Source organism: Erythrolamprus reginae, chromosome 8, assembly GCF_031021105.1.
Source record: "Erythrolamprus reginae isolate rEryReg1 chromosome 8, rEryReg1.hap1, whole genome shotgun sequence".
NCBI classification, from domain to species: domain Eukaryota; kingdom Metazoa; phylum Chordata; class Lepidosauria; order Squamata; family Dipsadidae; genus Erythrolamprus; species Erythrolamprus reginae.
Window position 1 is genome coordinate 2518541 of NC_091957.1, and position 19210 is coordinate 2537750.

Sequence of the window (19210 nt, forward strand, 5' to 3'; positions counted from 1 at the left end):
ATACAAGACAGGGTCTTGTTTTCATGAAAACACTCTGACGGTCTGTCTATCTATCTGTCTATCATCTTCTAAGGTATTGGGCAGCCTAGAAGTCTAAATAAATAAAACCAGAGAACCTGAGAAAAAACATATGTGACCGCATAGAACAGTGGTTCTTAACCTGCGGGTGGGGACACTTTGGGGGCCGAACGCCCGTTTCACAGGGGTTGCCTAAGACCCTGGGACAAGACAAATTTCCCAGGGTGCTGAGGAACCAAAGCTTCTATTCTGGCGCCTTGGAAGTGGGAACGTATTTTCACAATCCTACCAATCAGGCGTTTCCAGTGGGGGGCGTCCCTCTAATCTTCCTGCCAATCAGTTTAAAGCTCTGTTGAGAGAATTGTCGCTAGACGTATGGTTGAGGGTCACCACAACGTGAGGAATTGTATTGAGGGGTCGCCGCATTAGAAGGGGCCGAGTACCACTGGCATAGAAGAAGCGGCGGATGGACCGCCTTCTATAAGGCAATTCTTACAAATGGGATCCGTTGGTTTGTTTTATTTTCAAACTTAGGGCTGCGTTTAACTTTGCGGCGGTGCCTTCTTCTGCTGCGACGCCGGCCCCTTCTGTTTTGGAAGGTAAGTTTTGGGGTGTAGCGTCTCCTGCTTGGGCACGGGGTTCAAGAGTAGAAGACCTCCAATGTCCCTTCCAACTCTGTTATAAGGAGAAGGTGAGAAGGGTCTCCTACTTGAGCAGGGGGTTGGACTAGATGACCTCCAAGGTCTCTCTTAACTCAGAGAAGGAGAGAAGGGTCTCTTGCTTGAGCAGAGGGCTGGACTAGATGACCCCCAAGGTCTCTTCTAACTCAGAGAAGGGGAGAAGGGTCTTCTAATTGAGCAGGGGGTTGGACTAGAAGACCTCCAGGGTCTCTTCTAACTCAGAGAAGGGGAGAAGGGTCTCTTGCTTGAGCAGAGGGCTGGACTAGATGACCCCCAAGGTCTCTTCTAACTCAGAGAAGGGGAGAAGGGTCTTCTAATTGAGCAGGGGGTTGGACTAGAAGACCTCCAGGGTCTCTTCTAACTCAGAGAAGGGGAGAAGGGTCTTCTAATGGAGCAGGGGGTTGGACTAGAAGACCTCCAGGGTCTCTTCTAACTCAGAGAAGGGGAGAAGGGTCTTCTAATTGAGCAGGGGGTTGGACTAGAAGACCTCCAGGGTCTCTTCTAACTCAGAGAAGGGGAGAAGGGTCTTCTAATTGAGCAGGGGGTTGGACTAGAAGACCTCCAGGGTCTCTTCTAACTCAGAGAAGGGGAGAAGGGTCTTCTAATGGAGCAGGGGGTTGGACTAGAAGACCTCCAGGGTCTCTTCTAACTCAGAGAAGGGGAGAAGGGTCTTCTAATTGAGCAGGGGGTTGGACTAGAAGACCTCCAGGGTCTCTTCTAACTCAGAGAAGGGGAGAAGGGTCTTCTAATTGAGCAGGGGGTTGGACTAGAAGACCTCCAGGGTCTCTTCTAACTCAGAGAAGGGGAGAAGGGTCTTCTAATGGAGCAGGGGGTTGGACTAGAAGACCTCCCAAGGTCCCTTCCAACGCAGTAATTCTCTTATTCTTTTGGCAGCTTCCGCCCCCCAAGCAAAAGAGCCGAACCAGCCTGAAGCCTTTTCCCTTGGAGGAGGAATGAAATTTGCCCCCGTCCCGGAGGCCCCTTTTACTTTTGGGGGTCCCAACCCCCCCAGTCTTTCCGTCTTCGGCAGAGCCAGCACCGGGGATCCTGCTGGGCTCAGCAGCAACGGACAAGCGGGTGAGACTCCCCTGCCCTTTGCGAATGCCCCCAAACAAGGCGAGATGGCCATCCAGGCTTCGGCAGCCGGAGAGACGCTGGGCAGTTTCTCCGGCCTCAGGGTTGGCCAAGCCGACGAAAGCGCCAAGGCCACTCTGGCTAAGGGACCTTCCACTGCCACAGCCGTAGTGCCACAGCCAGCTGGATTTTTGGCCGGAAACGCTCTGTCGGTGAGCAAGCCTGCCGAGGCCACCCCTGCTGCCTTGACCACAACGGCTGTTTCGGTGACCGGTAGCATCTTCGGCAACGTTCAGTTGGTCAATCCTGGTCCTCCCGGCATCTTCAGTCTCGCAGCGCCGATGGGCGGTGCCAAAACTCCGTTTGCCTTTGGGGGCCCTCCGGTCAGCACCCCCCAAGCACCGTCATCCGCATCTTCGGCCCTTCCACCATCCACCCCAACCCTCTCCTTCGGGGGTCTCTTGAGCTCTGCGTCCACGCCCGCTACCCTCGCGAGTAAGGGAGAAGAAGACGCCAGAACGACCCCTCCTGAGAAGCCACCTCTGACCGAGGGGGCCACATCGCCCACGGCACAGGTTGACCCCCAGGCGCCCGCCCTGGCCTCTGAGCAGCGCCCAGTAGAAGCGCCCCCTTTAGCAGGGGCAGAAGGAGGAGGGCAGCTTACGGCTCCTTTGGAAGTGGCGCCTAGCAAAGACGCGACTCCTGCCTCGGTGCCCGGTGAGCCCAAGACCGAGGGGCTTCCTCCTCAGAGCCCTGCAGAAGAGCAGACCCCAGCCTCCTCAACTCCACCGGCCATCGGTTCACAACTCACAGAACCCACCGCCCCCCCTCCAACCCCCACGGTGTCCGTGCCGGCCCCACCCAGCAACCCCTCGGCCTTTACCGAGGCTGTCGCGACCTCGACTGGATTCGCACAACCCTCCGGACTCCCTGCTTCTTCCTCTCCTTCCACTGGCTCCGCCTTCAGCCAGCCCACCACCGTGGGTTTAACCAGCCCTTCTGCTACCCCCGTCTTCGGCCAAGTCTCCGCGGCGACCCTCCCAGTCTCTACCCCCTTCGGACAACCTCCAGCCACCTCTCCGTCTTCGTCGGCCGGCACCACCGGGTTCAACACCTCGGTTTTTGGGACTGTAGCCGCTTCGGGCTTCGGCCAGTCGGCCTTCGGACTAGCCCCCGTTTATGGCCAGAACCCCTCCAGCGGGTTTACGTTCAACCAGGCCGGCTTTGGAGCGACCCCATCGTTCGGGCAAGCGGCTTCTTCCACCCCTCCAGTATCCAGCAGCGGGAGCGTCTTCGGGGCAGCGTCCAGCACTAGCACGGCCAGTTCTTTCTCCTTCGGACAGCCTTCGACCACGGGTGGACTTTTCGCTCAAAGCAGCGCTCCTGTTTTCGGGCAGAATTCCAGCTTTGGACAGAGTGGGACCATTTTTGCCAGTCCAGCTTCTATGACGACCACCACTCCGACTTCTTCAGCTGGATTCAGCTTTTGCCAAGCTTCCGGTAAGGTCTCCAAGGTGCCACCACGCATGACGCAACTGTCATAAATACAGTGGTACCTCTATTTACGAAGAAGCAGCCATTTTTCCCATAGGAATCAATGGAAAAGCAAATAATGTATGTAGTCATTTCATTTCATTTATTCATTTGTCCAACACACAATACATATGGAAGAGAATAGACATGAAGTAATATATATAAAGATAATATGTAAAAATAGAGGAGAAGATATATGAAAGGAAGAAAGGAAGAAAATATATATGATATATGAGATAAAGGAAAGACAATTGGACAGGGGACGGAAGGCACACTGGTGCACTTATGCTCGCCCCTTACTGACCTCTTAGGAACCTGGAGAGGTCAATCATGGAGAGTCTAAGGGAGAAATGTTGGAGGTTAGGGGTTGACACTATTGAGTCCGGTAATGAGTTCCATGCTTCAACAACTCGATTGCTAAAGTCATATTTTTTACAGTCAAGTTTGGAGCAGTTAATATTAAGTTTGAATCTGTTGCGTGCTCTTGTGTTGTTGCGGTTGAAGCTGAAGTAGTCATTGACCGGTAGGACGTTGCAGCATATGATCTTGTGGGCAATACTTAAATCGTGTTTTAGGCGCCGTAGTTCTAAGCTTTCAAGGCCCAGGATTGTTAGTCTATTTTCGTAGGGTCTTCTGTTTTAAGTGGAGGAGTGAAGGGCTCTTCTGGTGAAATATCTTTGGATGTTTTCTCTTCTTTTTTTTTTCAATATTTTTTTATTATTTTTCATTAGACATCCAAAGACAAACAACATTCAACATTCAAGGAGCTACCATTGCTCTGCTTATCATAGAAGTCTAACTAATACAAAAAAAATGTCTAACTATAATCAGATCGATTCAGAAATATAACACTCACACTCTATATTCTTATTAAATTTAACTCTATTGTTTATAGTTTATGATTTCTATAACTTTAATTAATTTTCTTATCTATAAAATATAAAATACTTAAACTAGTAATACTATATAAAAAGATAATACTTTAATATTAGTAACATTATAAAAATACTCTATGTTTTTATTATTTTTAAACCATTACGTTCTGTCTATTACTAACTATCCTGTTATTTAATTAATTAATTAATATTCACTTATTTAATATAACTAAAAAATATTCTTCCATCTATGCATACAATTAACTTTCTAATTGATAAATTCAAATAATTATAAATTCTTACTTATATAATTTTACCACTATTTTAAAGATTCCACCATTTATATACTTTATCCCATATTTTATAAAATTCTGTTTCAGCTTGGTTATTCAAACGTTTTGTCATCATGTCTAGTTCTGCACATTATATAATTGTTTTAAATACTTCTACATCTTTTGGTATTTCCTTTTCTTTCCATTTCTGTGCATACGTAATTCTTGCTGCAACTAATACATGAATTATTAAATAATAAATTTCTTTTTTATACTTCGTATTTGAAATACCCAGTAGGAAAAATTCGGAGATTTTTTAATCTTCCCCTTTGTTATTTCATTTATCCATTTCTCTACTTTATTCCAATATTTCTTGGCTTCAGAACATGTCCACCATGCATGGAAATATGTGCCAATTTCTTTTTTACATTTCCAACAAACGGGTGAAGCAGTAGGAAACATTTTGGAAATCCTATATGGTGGAAGGTGCCATCTATAAAACATCTTGATTTGATTTCCTTTGAAAGAAATTGATTTTGTTATTTTCCAATTATACACCCATATCTTTTCCCGTGTTTCTAAATTTATCTCTTTGCCAAAAATTTTGCACCAGCTGATCATATTGTCTTTCAGTATCCAGCCTATCGTTCTATGATTTATTAAATATTTATATACATTTCCAATTAACTTCACTTGATTTTGAAGTAATAATTTACATTATTTTCTTTTCTAAAAATATAAATTTTAATATCCATTTGATATCTGAAACTAATCTGTATATATTGCCACCAATCCAAATCAATACCTAATTCTTGTATTTCTTGTTTTGTTCTTAGTTTTAATTGATTATCCAATAAGTCCCTGTATTTCCAAATCTTTCCTTCTTTTATGAAATTCGGGTGGGAAATGGCTTCAACAGGTGAAATCCATTCTGGCATCACATGGACGTTTTCAAAGGTGTCGATGTCCGAGATGTGGTATGGGTTCCATATCTTTGGATGTTTTCTTTTCTTTTTTTTTCAATATTTTTTTATTATTTTTCATTAGACATACAAAGACAAACAACATTCAACATTCAAGGAGCTACCATTGCTCCGCTTATCATAGAAAAATACAAAAAAAAAAGTCTAACTATAATCAGATCAATTCAGAAATATAACACTCACTATATTCTTATTAAATTTAACTCTATTTTTTATAGTTTATGGTTTCTATAACTTTAATTAATTTTCTCATCTATAAAATATAAAATACTTAAACTAATAATACATATTTACATATTTACTAATCCCAAATTTTTAGATTTATTCCAAACCCAATTAACATTCAGCCAATTAACAATGATCAATTCTTAATTCATATCTATATTTCTTACTTTATATTGAACACTTCTAAATTGTCTGTATTTTCAATCAATTAACTCCTATGACATTAACTACCCTAAACAGTCCTTTTTTTAGTAAAACTTTATTTACCCAAACATTTAAAACCATTGGATGGATCCTGATTTATCATTCCATTATATAATATTTACCCAATGAAAAATACATTACTTTTTTAAAAAACTTACAGATGATTAATTAGATTAACTATTACAAGAGACTCACATCTAGAGCCCCTGCGGTTCACGTTTTCAGCGTTTGCATCTTTGAACAGTCGCTAAATGAACGGTTGTAAGTCAGGGATTATTTGTATGGGTAAAAATGCCAGTGTTTTGTTTTTCACCACCCGTTTTAACCTCTTGGCCTTATTTATTTTCTCTTTTTCTTCTAGCGTTTGGTTCCAGCAGCCCAAATACCGCCTTTGGTCAAGCAGCCAACACTAGTGGCAGCGTCTTCGGCCAGGTAATTTATCCCAAACCAGCTTCCTTCCTTCCTTCCTTCCTTCCTTCCTTCCTTCCTTCCTTCCTTCCTTCCTTCCTTCCTTCCTTCCTTCCTAGTGGCCGAAAAAAATTGCACTGAATCTGAGCAGAAGAAAATTTACAATAATGAATGTGCTGATTAATTATAATCAACCACTGTTTAAACATGAGCCACCAGGGTGTTGCAGCAGCTGAAAAAGCCAATACAATCCTGGACTGCATTAGCAAAAGGATACAACCAAGATCACACGCCTTTGTACTGCTTTTTAACACCCCTTTATAAAGGGGTGTTAGCACCCCTTTGTACTGTTTGGTGAGACCACACTTGGGATACTGTCTCCAGTTCTGTTCACCACAATGCAGAAACAATGTGGAGACCCTGGAAAGAATGCAGAGAGACTGGAAGTTCAAACATATAAAGAACGGTTGCAGGAACTGGGTATGTCTAGTCTTAGAAACATAGAAGACTGACGGCAGAAAAAGACCTCCTGGTCCATCTAGTCTGCCCTTAAACTATTTCCTGTATTTCATCTTACAATGGATCTATGTTTATCCCAGGCATGTTTAAATTCAGTCACTGTGGATTTACCAACCACGTCTGCTGGAAGTTTGTTCCAAGGATCTACTACTCTTTCAGTAAAATAATATTTTCTCACGTTGCTTTTGATCTTTCCCCCAACTAACTTCAGATTATGCCCCCTTGTTCTTGTGTTCACTTTCCTATTAACACAATGAAACTTACACACAGGAAAGAAAGATGTTTCTTCTATACTCCCTAATTTTTCCACGTAATCTCTGTCCCGTTCTATGGCCTTCCTCCAGCAAGACACAAGGGCGTGTATGTCCTGTCGGTACCACTCCTTGTTCTGGTCACGAAGCCATTTCTGCACTGTGAGAATCACCTCTTTGTCATCCTCAAAATGTCTTCCACGACTAACCGTACTTCTGTCGACTGCAGATTCTCCATAAACTGCACACAAACATTTGTGAATGTTCCCAATAGTTTCTTTCTATGCAGGGAGATATTCAATGACGACTGCTGCTTGTAATGTACGTCACTTACAGACGCCATTTCGAAACACGGCTGCAGCTACGCTATCTGTCTGAAGAAACACAAAATTTACACACGCACTCCTGACAATTCAAATAATGTATATCTAAAGTTTCACATCCGTGCCGTTACCGTAGGCTGAGGAAAAAAATATGGTGCATTACTTTCTGGGCGACCCTCGTATTTATTTATTTTTTTTGAGGTGCAGTGGAGGTGATGGCCTTGTCCGTGGCAGCCCCATTCTTTGGGATACTTCCTCCCTGCCTTTCTTGCCTGCTGTCTGGCAGATTCAAAAGAAGACGACAGGTTGCTTTTCTGGGAAACATAGACTTCCCACAGCCTGTGGCAAAGTCAGATGGACAGCATCACGCCCCACATTCAATATTTTTTTTTTAAAGAGGGAGATAAAATCAATGTGCTCTTTTGGGGACACTGCCAATCTGAACAGTTCGGAATCCGCAAGTTAAAATCCCAGCTCTGTGGGACAATCCACCAAGTTTTAGAACCTCTTAGAAAACATAGAAACATAGAAGACTGACGGCAGAAAAAGACCTCATGGTCCATCTAGTCTGCCCTTATACTATTTCCTGTATTTTATCTTACGATGGATATATGTATATCCCAGGCATGTTTAAATTCAGTTACTGTGGATTTACCAACCACGTCTGCTGGGAGTTTGTTCCAAGGATCTACTACTCTTCAGTAAAATAATATTTTCTCACGTTGCTTTTGATCTTTCCCCCAATTAACTTCAGATTGTGTCCCCTTGTTCTTGTGTTCACTTTCCTATTAAAAACATTTCCCTCCTGGACCTTATTTAACCCTTGAACATATTTAAATGTTTTGATCATGTCCCCCCTTTCCCTTCTGTCCTCCAGACTCTACAGATGGAGTTCATGAAGTCTTTCCTGATACGTTTGATGCTTAAGACCTTCCACCATTCTTGTAGCCCGTCTTTGGACCTTTGAAACTTTATCGAGATTTCCTCCCAGCCCCATGAGTGCAGTTTCACGTATTCTCGCTGTCGCCTCGGTCGGCTTTCGAACATATATGCAAATAAATCTGTCTCCCACTTCATTTTGACCGAATGTCTGAATAGCCTGCGCTTCCTTCTTTGGAGATGACCAAAATTGGGCAAGCGTTTGTCTGGCGCGGTGCAGGAGTTGGACTAAAAGCCCTCCAAGGCCCCTTCCAATTCTATTCCAATTCCAATGAAGAGCCTCGGTGGTGCAGTGGTTAGAGTGCAGTCCTGCAGGCTACTTCTGTTGATCGCCGGCTGCCCGCAGTTTGGCAGATCGAATCTCAGCAGGCTCAAACTTGACTCAGCCTTCCGTCCTTCCAATGTGGGTAAAATGAGGACCCAGATTGTTGGGGGCAATACGCTGATTCTGTAAACCACTTAGAGAGGGCTGTAACAGCACCATGAAGCGGTATATAAGTCTCAATGCTGTTGCTATTTTCCTTCCTTCCTTCTCTAACTCTGCCACTGCCAGCAGTTCAATCCTCACCAGGCTCAAGGTCAACTCAGCCTTCCATCCTTACGAGGTGGGTCTAATGAGGACCCAGATTGTTGGGGGCAAGAGGCTGACTCTCTGTAAACCGCTTTGAGAGGGCTGTCAAAGCACTGTGAAGCCGTATATAAGTCTAAATGCAATTGCTATTTTCCTTCCTTCCTTCTTTCCTTCCTTCCTTTCCTAACTCTTCCCACTGCCAGCAGTTCAATCTGCACCAGTCTCCAAGTTGACTCAGCCTTCCACCCTTCCGAGGTGGGTAAAATGAGGACCCAGGTTGTTGGGGGAATAGGCTGACTCTCTGTAAACTGCTTAGAGAGGGTTGGAAAGCACTGTGAAGCAGTATATAAGTCTAAAGGCTATTGCTATTGCTATTCTGTTATGACTTTTCTAATAAGGCTACAACACTGGAAGCTTGTAAGAAGAGATTGGACAACCATTTGTTGGAAGCGGTGTAAAGTTTCCTGCCTAAGCAGGGGGTTGGGCTGGATGACCTCCAAGCTCCCTTCCAACTCTGAGGCTTTGTTTGAATCGGACAGAGCTGATCTAACAGTCTTCGTTTGGTCTTTCGCAGCCTGCCTCTTCCGGAGGGGTTGTCTTTGGATCCGCTGGCGGCGGGAGAACGGGAGGTTTTTTCAGCGGCCTGGGAGGTAAACCGAGTCACGAGGCGGCCAACAAGAACCCTTTCGGCTGTCCTACCGGCGGTTTTGGCGCCTCAGCCAATCAAAGTAAGTAGAATCGAGGGCTCAGCCACCGCAAGGCCTATTCTAGTTGAATAGCAGTCTCTTTGCGGGCTGCAGATCGACAGGGCACATAGGTCCTGGACTTACGACCAGTCACTTAGTGACAGCTTCAACATTGCATCCACACTGGGAACGGTGACTTACGACTGGTTTTTTCTCACCCTATCGCGGCACGCGGTCAAAATTCAGCTGCTCGACCACTGATGTTGAAGCCTGATTGCATTACTAAGGTTAACAAAGGCATTGGTCCACTTAACAGTTTGCGGGAAGAGGGGTCGTAGAGCGGGGCAAAGCTCAATTAGCAACTGTCTCGCTTGGCGATGCACATTTGGGCCTCATGGTCGTAAGTCGAGGACCGCTGCACTTTTGCCTTGGTTCCCTAGAGTCAATTTCTGCATCAACCATCAACAGTAAAAGACCTGTTAATATAAAATTAAAATTGTGTGCGGAAAAACGGTGATGATCCCTTTTTTTTCCTCCAGCACCACCGTCGTAACTACAAACGGTCGTAAGTCAAGAAGCCTTGTAGGGTTTTTTTTTATCCTGATGAGAAAGGAAGAGCAGGCTGTCCAGCAAACAGGGAAATCAGAGAATTATCAGGGAAATCAGTAGTTCAGGAAATATCAGGGAATTCGTGAAAAAAACAAAATAAATCGGGGGGGGGGGGGGGACGACAAACTGGATTAAAATGTTTAAAAGTCAGGGGAAAATTGTGTTAAAAAACCCGGATCGCAGAGTCAAGCAAAAATGAGCACAACAACTTGCTTCCTCAGCTACCGATATTTCTCCATGGCTTAGCCGTTTGGTATGACGTCATCTCAGGCTCAAGCTCAATCCAGACAAGACGGAGTGGCTGTGGGTACTGCCTCCCAAGGACACGTCCATCTGTCCGTCCATTACCCTGGGGGGGGAGGTATTGACCCCTTCAGAGAGGGTCCGCAACTTGGGCGTCCTCTTCGATCCACAGCTAACTTTAGAAAACCATATTTCAGCTGTGGCGAGGAGGGCGTTTGCCCAGGTTCGCCTGGTGCACCAGTTGCGGCCCTATTTGGACAGGGAGTCTTTGCTCACGGTCACTCATACCCTCATCACCTCGAGGTTCGACTACTGCAATGGTCTCTGCATGGAGCTACCTTTGAAGAGTGTTCGGAAACTTCAAATCGTCGAAAATGCAGTCACGCAAGCAGTTTTGGGCCTTCCAAAATATGCCCATGTCACACCAACACTCCTGCAGTCCTCATTGGTTTCCGGACACAATTCAAAGTGTTGGGTATAACCTATAAAACCCTACATGGCATAGGACCAGATTATCTCCGAGACTGCCTTCTGTACGAATCCCAGCGTCTGGTGAGGTCCCACAGAGTTGGTCTCCTCAGGGTCCCGTCAACCAGACAATGCCGGCTGGCGGGGCCTAGGGGAAGAGCCTTCTCTGTGGGGGCCCCGGCCCTCTGGAATCAGCTCCCCACAGAGATTCGCCTTCCGTAAGAATTTGAAAACACATTTATGTCGCCAGCCTTGGGGCCCTTAGACCCCAGCCTTTGCCCAATGAATACATTTGGTGTGATAGCATGCGTGTGACTTTTTGATTTTAAATGTTTTGTTTTAAGAAATTTTTAAAAGTTATTATCCTATTAATGGGCCTAGAATGTTTTATTTACTGTACTTTTTCCTAAAATGTCGTAAAGTTCACGGAGAGGGGCGGCATATAAGTCCAATTAATATAATAAATAATAAAATTAAATAAATAAATCTACGATCACGCCTCAACTAGATCGCAAGTCACATGGAAATCGTCCGGGAAATATCCGGGAATTTCAAAATGCTTTCCCCTTGGACACCCTGGAAGAGCCGCTTGCTAATTTCTCCCTCCCTTCTCCCCGTCGCAGACACGTCGACTCTTTTTGGAAACAGCGGGGCCAAAAGTTTTGGATTTGGCACGGCTTCCTTTGGTGAACAGAAGCCGATGGGCACCTTCAGCTCCGGTGGAGGAAGTGTGGCATCCCAAGGCTTTGGATTCTCCAGCCCCACCAAAACAGGTACTCAATTCCCCGCAAGCTCCAACCTCAAATTAAGTTGTTTTCCATTATTAATAATCTGTTTACTAGATTAGCGCCACATTTCCAAATAGCCGCTGCCTAATTTGGTGGGGGTAAAATCAGGAGGCTGATTTATGGATAGTTCCTCAAGCTTAAAAAATTTCCCTGGCTAAGTTCTCCGGCGAGTTTTGCCTGGTTTTGTTAAGCAAATCGCCGCCGTTGTTGAGGTCGTTGCAAAGCTGTTAAGCGAATCCAACATCCGTTGCTTGTCAGAAGGTTGCAAAAGTGTTCTGCTTGGCCGGCTGGCCACACAACAAAGCAGTGTACAAACACACACACACACACACACTGAAGCAAAAGGCAAAGTTCTCTTTATGTACAAAATTGGCCTAGAGCCACAGCAACTGCACAGGAATGTTGGTTTACGATCCAAAGGTCAGGGTTAACAGCTCAAGCCGGCAACAAAAGTCTCTGTGGCTTGCTTCTGCCAATTACTCACTTGGCTTGAGTGTCAGAATTCCAAAGTTGTCAAACCATGAAGCGTCAACGTCTCTTTTTCTCTCAAATCCGAACGATAATTTCCCACACCGCCTTTCGCAAGCCCTTCCCTTTTTAAACCCGCTGCAGCTTCCTTGATTGCTGACAGCTGTTCCTTAGCATCTCCGTCTGCGTCTACACAGCTGCTCCCGGCGTCCCAGCATGCTACGCACCCTGACATTGAGGATGGGATCATCCATCACCTCATCTGACCCAGATGAGGCCCTGACTGGGAGATCCTACAGGCTCTGCAGGTCTCTCTCCCTCTCCTTCCACATCAACCTCTCTGTCCCCTTCACTGTCTGACTCTTTGTTAAGCCAGACAGGTCTTCTTTGATCTGACAGACCCGGCTCCTCTGAGTCAAAATCAGTGACCAGAGGAGCTGGCTGTGAGCCAACCACAACAAAAAGGCCGGGGGGGGGGGTCGCTTCAACTATCTTAAATAATAATAATAATAATAATTTATTGGATTTGTATGCCACCCCTCTCCGAAGACTCGGGGCGGCTCACAACAACGATAAAAACAATATTATACTGGCACAAATCTAATATTAAAAAAATCCAAAAACCCTATCATAATTAAAAACCAAACAGCACATGCATACCAAACATAAATTATAATGAGCCTGGGGGAAAGATGTCTCAAATCCCCCATGCCTGGCGGTATAGGTGGGTCTTAAGTAGTTTACGGAAGACAAGGAGGGTGGGAGCAGTTCTAATCTCCGGGGGGAGTTGATTCCAGAGGGCTGGGGCTGCCACAGAGAAGGCTCTTCCCCTGGGGCCCGCCAAATGACATTGTTTAGTCGACGGGACCCGGAGAAGGCCAACTCTGTGGGACCTTATCGGCCGCTGGGATTCGTGCGGTAGCAGGCAGTTCCGGAGGTACTCTGGTCCAATGCCATGTAGGGCTTTAAAGGTCATAACCAACACTTTGAATTGTGACCGGAAACTGATCGGCAACCAATGCAGACTGCGGAGTGTTGTAGATACGTGGGAGAATCAGGGAAGCCCCACGATGGCTCTCGCGGCCGCGTTCTGCATGATCTGGAGTTTCCGAACACTTTTCAGAGGTAGCCCCATGTAGAGAGCGTTACAGTAGTCGATCCTCGAGGTGATGAGGGCATGAGTGGCTGTGAGCAGTGACTCCCTGTCCAAATAGGGCCACAACTGGTGCACCAGGAAAATCTGGGCAAACGCCCCCCTCGCCACAGCCGAAAGATGATGTTCCATTGTCAGCTGTGGATCGAGGAGGACGCCCAAGTTGCGGACCCTCTCTGAGAGGGTCAATAGTTCTCCCCCCAGGGTAATGGACGGACAGATGGAATTGTCCTTGGGAGGCAAGACCCACAGCCACTCCGTCTTGTCTGGTTTGAGTTTGTTGACACCCATCCAGTGTGCGTAGAATACCAGTCGGTTGGCCAAGCGTCCAAATTTTGATCACGCAACCAAGGGGACGATGGTTAAGTGTGAAGAGCAGTCCTATAAATCCCTGTCTCTGCTGCCTTTGCGACTTCAATGAATGATTGAAAGTTGAGCGCTGCCTGTAATTTACAACATTGAGGAAATTTCGCAACCCGCGGAATATGATGGCCGTTTGTCCAGAATCCACCAGATTCCCTTCAATAATTCATCCGGTGTTCTTTTTTTAAAAAAAATTCACTTCTCTTCTCTCTTTTCTACTCCCTTTCTTTTTTTATTTTTTCCCCCCCAGATCGTTTTGTGTTTACAACTAAGGTGTGTGTGTGTGTGTGATATCTTATTACATTGGGCCTAGACTGAAATTTCACCCAGAGATATTAAAAGCGTCCATAGTCAAAAGAGAAAGAACAATGGCCTTGCTAGCTCTCGAACCAGTCCGCAGTTTGGGTAAAAAATTTTTAAAATATGTAAACATTCAGAGGAGATTTTTTGTGATTACAAATGTAATTCTGGGCAATTCCTTATTGATTTATTTTTTCATCGGGAAAGTTTTTCCTAATAGGAAAAAAAAGATGTTTTGGATTTTATAACTAAAAAACGGAGGCAGTTCTTGATAGAAGTAGATCTCGACTTACAACAATTCATTTAGTGACCCTTCAAAATTATGGGAGAGAGGAGGGGGGAGTAAGGAAAAAAGGAGAGAAGATGGAAGAGAGAAGGAAGATGATAGAAGGAAGGAAGGAAGGAAGAGGAAAGAGAGAAGGGAGGAAGATGAGAGGGAAGGGGAAGGAAGGAGATGTGAATGAGGAAAGAAAGGAAAGAAGGAGGGAGATGGAGAGGAGGGAAGGAAGAGGGAGTTGTAGAGGAGGGAGGAAAGGAAGGAAAATGAGAGAAGGAAGGAAGATGGGAGAGAAGGGGAAGGAAGGAGTGGAGAATGAGGGAAGAAAGGAAAGAAGGAGGAGATGGGGAGGAGGAGCGAGCTATAGAGAATGAAGGAAAGGAAGGAAGATGAGAGGAAATGGAGGGAAGGGGAAGGAAGGAGATGGGAATGAGAGAAGAAAGGAAAGATGGAGAGGAGGGAAGGAGGAGGGAATTGTAAAGGAGGAAGGAAGGAAGATGGGAGGGAAGGAAGGATGAAGGAGCTTTGAAAAAGAAAGTGAGCTAGGAAAGGAAGGAAGGAAGGAGAAGCGAGAAAGCTATAGAGAAGGAAGGAAGGAACAGGTGGGAGGGCGAAACATAGAAACCTAGAAGACTGACGGCAGAAAAAGACCTCATGGTCCATCTAGTCTGCCCTTGTACTATTTCCTGTATTTTATCTTAGGATGGATCTATGTCTATCCCAGGCAGGTTTCAATTCAGTGACTGTGGATTTACCAGCCACATCTGCTGGAAGTTTGTTCCAAGCATCTACTACTCTTTCAGTCAAATAATATTTTCTCACGTTGCTTCTGTTCCTTCGCCCAACTCACCTCAGATTGTGTCCCCTTGTTCTTGTGTTCACTTTCCTATTAAAAACAATTCCCTCCTGGACCTTATTTAACCCTTTAATATATTTAAATGTTTCGATCATGCCCCCCTTTTCCTCCTGTCCTCCAGACTAGACAGGTGGAGTCCATGAAGTCTTTCCTGATACGTTTTATGCTTAAGACCTTCCACTGTTTTTGTAGCCCGTCTTTTTGTAGGTGAGGTCTCCAGAACTGAGCACAGTATTATTCCCAATGTGGCCTCACCAGCGCTCTATAAGTTCATTGTCTTTCTTAAGAAGGTGGTGAAGAGAAGGAAGGGAAGGAGAGAGGACAGAAAAGAAAAAAAGGGAGCAAGAAAGGAAGGAAAAAAAGAGAGATAAGAAATAAGGGAGGGAAAGATCAAAGGCAGAAAAACCACACAGCCCTTCCCTCTTCTGGGCCCTGGAGAAGCACAAAGCTAGAGCCCCTCCAAGAAATTCCCCCCTTCCTCCTCCTCCCACCTTCAAGGCTTTTCTCCGCTGCCCCTTTCAAAGAAGAGGATGAGCGGCCTTTGAGCTAAAGCCTCCAGGGACCACCGGCCATCCTCAGGGCAGCCTTAAAGGGAAAATGAAGAATATATATATATTTTTCCCCCCGGGCACGGCTGATGCTCAAGACTTTCCAAAAAGAGGCCGGGCTTCAGCCAGTGGCATTTTTCCGCCCCGTCCCTTTCTTCTTCTCCTTCTCCTTCTTCTTCTTTCTTCTTCTTTCTTCTTCTTTCTTCTTCTTCTTCTTCTTCTTCTTGTTGTTCTTGTTCTTCTTCTTCTTGTTCTTCTTCTTCTTCTACTTCTTCTTCTTTCTTCTTCTTGTTGTTCTTGTTCTTCTTCTACTTCTTCTTCTTGTTCTTCTTGTTCTTGTTCTTCTTTCTTCTTTTTTCTTCTTCTTGTTCTTCTTCTTCTACTTCTTCTTCTTGTTCTTCTTGTTCTTCTTCTTTCTTCTTCTTCTTGTTGTTGTTCTTGTTCTTCTTCTTCTTCTTCTTGTTCTTCTTGTTCTTGTTCTTCTTTCTTCTTCTTTCTTCTTCTTCTACTTCTTCTTCTTGTTCTTCTTGTTCTTCTTCTTTCTTCTTCTTGTTGTTGTTCTTGTTCTTCTTCTACTTCTTCTTCTTGTTCTTCTTCTTGCTCTTCTTCTTCTTCTTTCTTCTTCTTGTTGTTGTTCTTTTTCTTCTTCTTTCTTCTTCTTCTTGTTGTTCTTGTTCTCCTTCTTGTTCTTCTTCTTTTTCTTCTTTCTTCTTCTTGTTCTTCTTGTTGTTGTTGTTCTTCTTTCTTCTTCTTGTTCTTCTTGTTGTTTGTTCTTGTTCTTCTACTTTTTCTTCTTGTTCTTCTTCTTGTTGTTGTTCTTCTTGTTCTTCTTGTTCTTCTTTTTCTTTCTTCTTCTTGTTCTTGTTGTTCTTCTTCTTCTACTTCTTCTTCTTCTTCTTCTTCTCTTGAAGGCTTGTTTTCTCAGTCAATTCCCAGGCCAGGAGGACGAGGCTTCCTCCAGCCCCTGGGCTGAAACGGTTGCTGTGTGTTGCTTGCGATGAGAATTGCTACCTTAGCAACTGCTCGCGGGCGAGAGCTTTCTCTCTCTCTCTCTCTCTCTCTCCCCCATCTCTCTCCCTCCTTCGGGCTACAAGCTGCAGGCCGCCGCGGCTTCCTCCTGCAGCCGCCCTGCCTCTTTCCTCGCATGCGGGCATACCTCCCCCCCGCCCCACCCTTCCCGCCCGCTTCCTCGAATCCATGTCCAAGGGATTTCTGGTTCAGATCATGCCTGTTGAATGCCGGCCGCCTTCCTTCGGCAGTAAGTGCCTGGGGCTCCGAGGCTCTGAAGGTGTTTCTACCTTGGTGGCGTTGTGGGTTGTTTTGTGTTGACGTTTGCTGTTGGAGCCTCTGGGACGGAGGGTGGGCCCACTGCAGGACCCCTGCCCTGCCCTGTACGTGGCCCCCCACCCCCGTTATTAATTTGACTAATTAATGTATTGATTTCATTTCTATGCCGCCTTTCTCTTGAGACTCACTAGTTAGTTAACACTGTTTGTGTAACTGGTTGGGCTTGACTCCCTCTTCATTTTTATATTGAATTTATTTATTTATTTATTTATTTTATTTATTGGATTTGTATGCCGCCCCTCTCCACAGACTGCTTAATTTATATAAAATTTTATTATATAATTATATAATTGACATATACTTTTATATAAAATCAACTGTCTTCAATGGGGATTTTAACTCTGACGACGTTAGTAGAGGACTAATGAAAGCTTAGTAGTTTTATATATATATATATATATATATATATATATATATATATATATATATATATATATATATATTATTTATATATATATATATTATATTTTATATATTTTATAAATTTTAATATACATTTATATATCTATATAAATATTTTGTATTTTATACATATATATGTGTGTGTGTATAATTCTCTGCCTTACAAGGCCAAGGTTACAAGTTCAAGTCCCAGTGAGGGTATGGCTAGCTGATGAGGCCAAAATAAGGCCGAAATAGATCTATCCTAGTCTCCCTTAATTTTCAAATTCAGCAAAACCATGTGACATATATGTGTGTGTGTGTGAGAGAGAGAGAGAGAGAGAGAGAGAGAGACACGTTTGTTTGTTTTTTGCTGAATTTGATTGTTAGCCTATCCATTTCAGCGCATTCATGCATATATATATTTAAAATTATTATACACTCTGGGGAGGGGAGTTTCAGAGAGTTTGCAAAATTGAGCAGAGGTAATCCTAGCTGCTGTGGTGCTATGATGTATTAAACACTTGATCCTCTTAGTATAATTTTTCCCGAATATTCCTAAGAGGAGGAGTTCCGGTGGAAATTCTGTTTGTGATTGGGTGATTTCTTGCCTCCATATCCAAAATCTTTTGGTTTGGGGGCACAAGTTGGCTCCTTGTGGGGGTGGCGGGACACAGTGGGGCTATTACGTTTATGCACTATTTATTGAATACTTAATAGCTTTTTTTAAATTGTCCTTCCATTAAATTGTCCTTCATTATTTTTAAAACAGGAAATAATTAAATAGTATGTTTTTACCCATAAACGCTTCTTTAATCATTTTAATCATGATCTAGAGCTGAACTTTGAAAGCCATTCAAGAAAATTGAGCTACTTGCCTAATCTGTTATCATACTGAACCTTGTGGCTTCAGTACAAAACCTTAAAATGTTACTGTGCTCCTCAATAAATAATTTGTCCTTTTTGTGGCTAATTCAAATAATGTGACTTAATCAACTGAAAAAGAGTCCACGCCCCTCTTTGAAAACTTACCTTGGTCAGTAAGCTACTCCCACCCAGCCACATGACCTTGAAGCCACGCCCTGGTCACATGATTATCAAGCCACTCCCACCTGCTCACATGACCAGCAAGCCACTCCTACCTGGTCATATGACCATCAAACCACACCCGCAAAATAAGCCACAGCCGCAATGTGGCAGTAAAACTTTTGGCAGCCCATCACTTAGTGCAGTTGTAACCTTGTTTACCATTGACTTTGATGGGTGGTGGGGTCAATCGATGGGTGTCTGTCTATGTGACGTCTGTCCTTCTCTCTTTCTCTCTCTCTCTCCTTTTTTTGCCTCTGTTTTGCTCAGGTGGCTTCGGAGCTGCTCCAGTGTTCGGCAGCCCTCCCACTTTTGGGGGTTCCCCTGGGTTCGGAGGGGTGCCGGCATTCGGTTCAGCCCCGGCCTTTGCAAGTCCTCTGGGCTCGGCGGGAGGCAAAGTGTTCGGTGAAGGGGCCGCGGCAGCCAACACGGGCGGATTCGGGTAAGCCGGCCGAAAGGCCTCCTCCTCCTCCTTGTGTTTCTAGACCTCAGGATTTTCCCACCCATCCTTGCACCCCTGTGTCATTCCGGCTCCCTAGCCTTGTCCTTCGGGTGGGAAGGGGAGGAGGGAAGGAAGTAGAGAGGGGAGGGGAAAGGAAGAATACAAAGGTAGGAAGGAAGTAGAGGGGGAGGGAGAAGAGAAAGGAAAGAGAGAGCGAGAGAAAGCAAAACAAAGAAGGAGAAAGGAAGGAAGAGGAGAGTAAGGGAGAGAGGCAGGTGGGAAGAGATAGGGAGGACAGAAGGAAGGAAGGGAGGGATAGG

At 44.8% G+C, this 19210-nt stretch overlaps 1 protein-coding gene across 1 annotated transcript in view; it reads left to right on the plus strand.

Moving 5' to 3' along the window:
• Positions 1-19210, plus strand: part of NUP214 (nucleoporin 214) — a 66965-nt gene that overhangs the window by 45212 nt on the left and 2543 nt on the right. The window contains 6 exon segments of the mRNA XM_070758485.1: positions 553-617; positions 1593-3272; positions 6226-6296; positions 9450-9603; positions 11505-11654; positions 18719-18890. Coding sequence (XP_070614586.1) covers positions 553-617; positions 1593-3272; positions 6226-6296; positions 9450-9603; positions 11505-11654; positions 18719-18890 — 2292 coding nt within the window.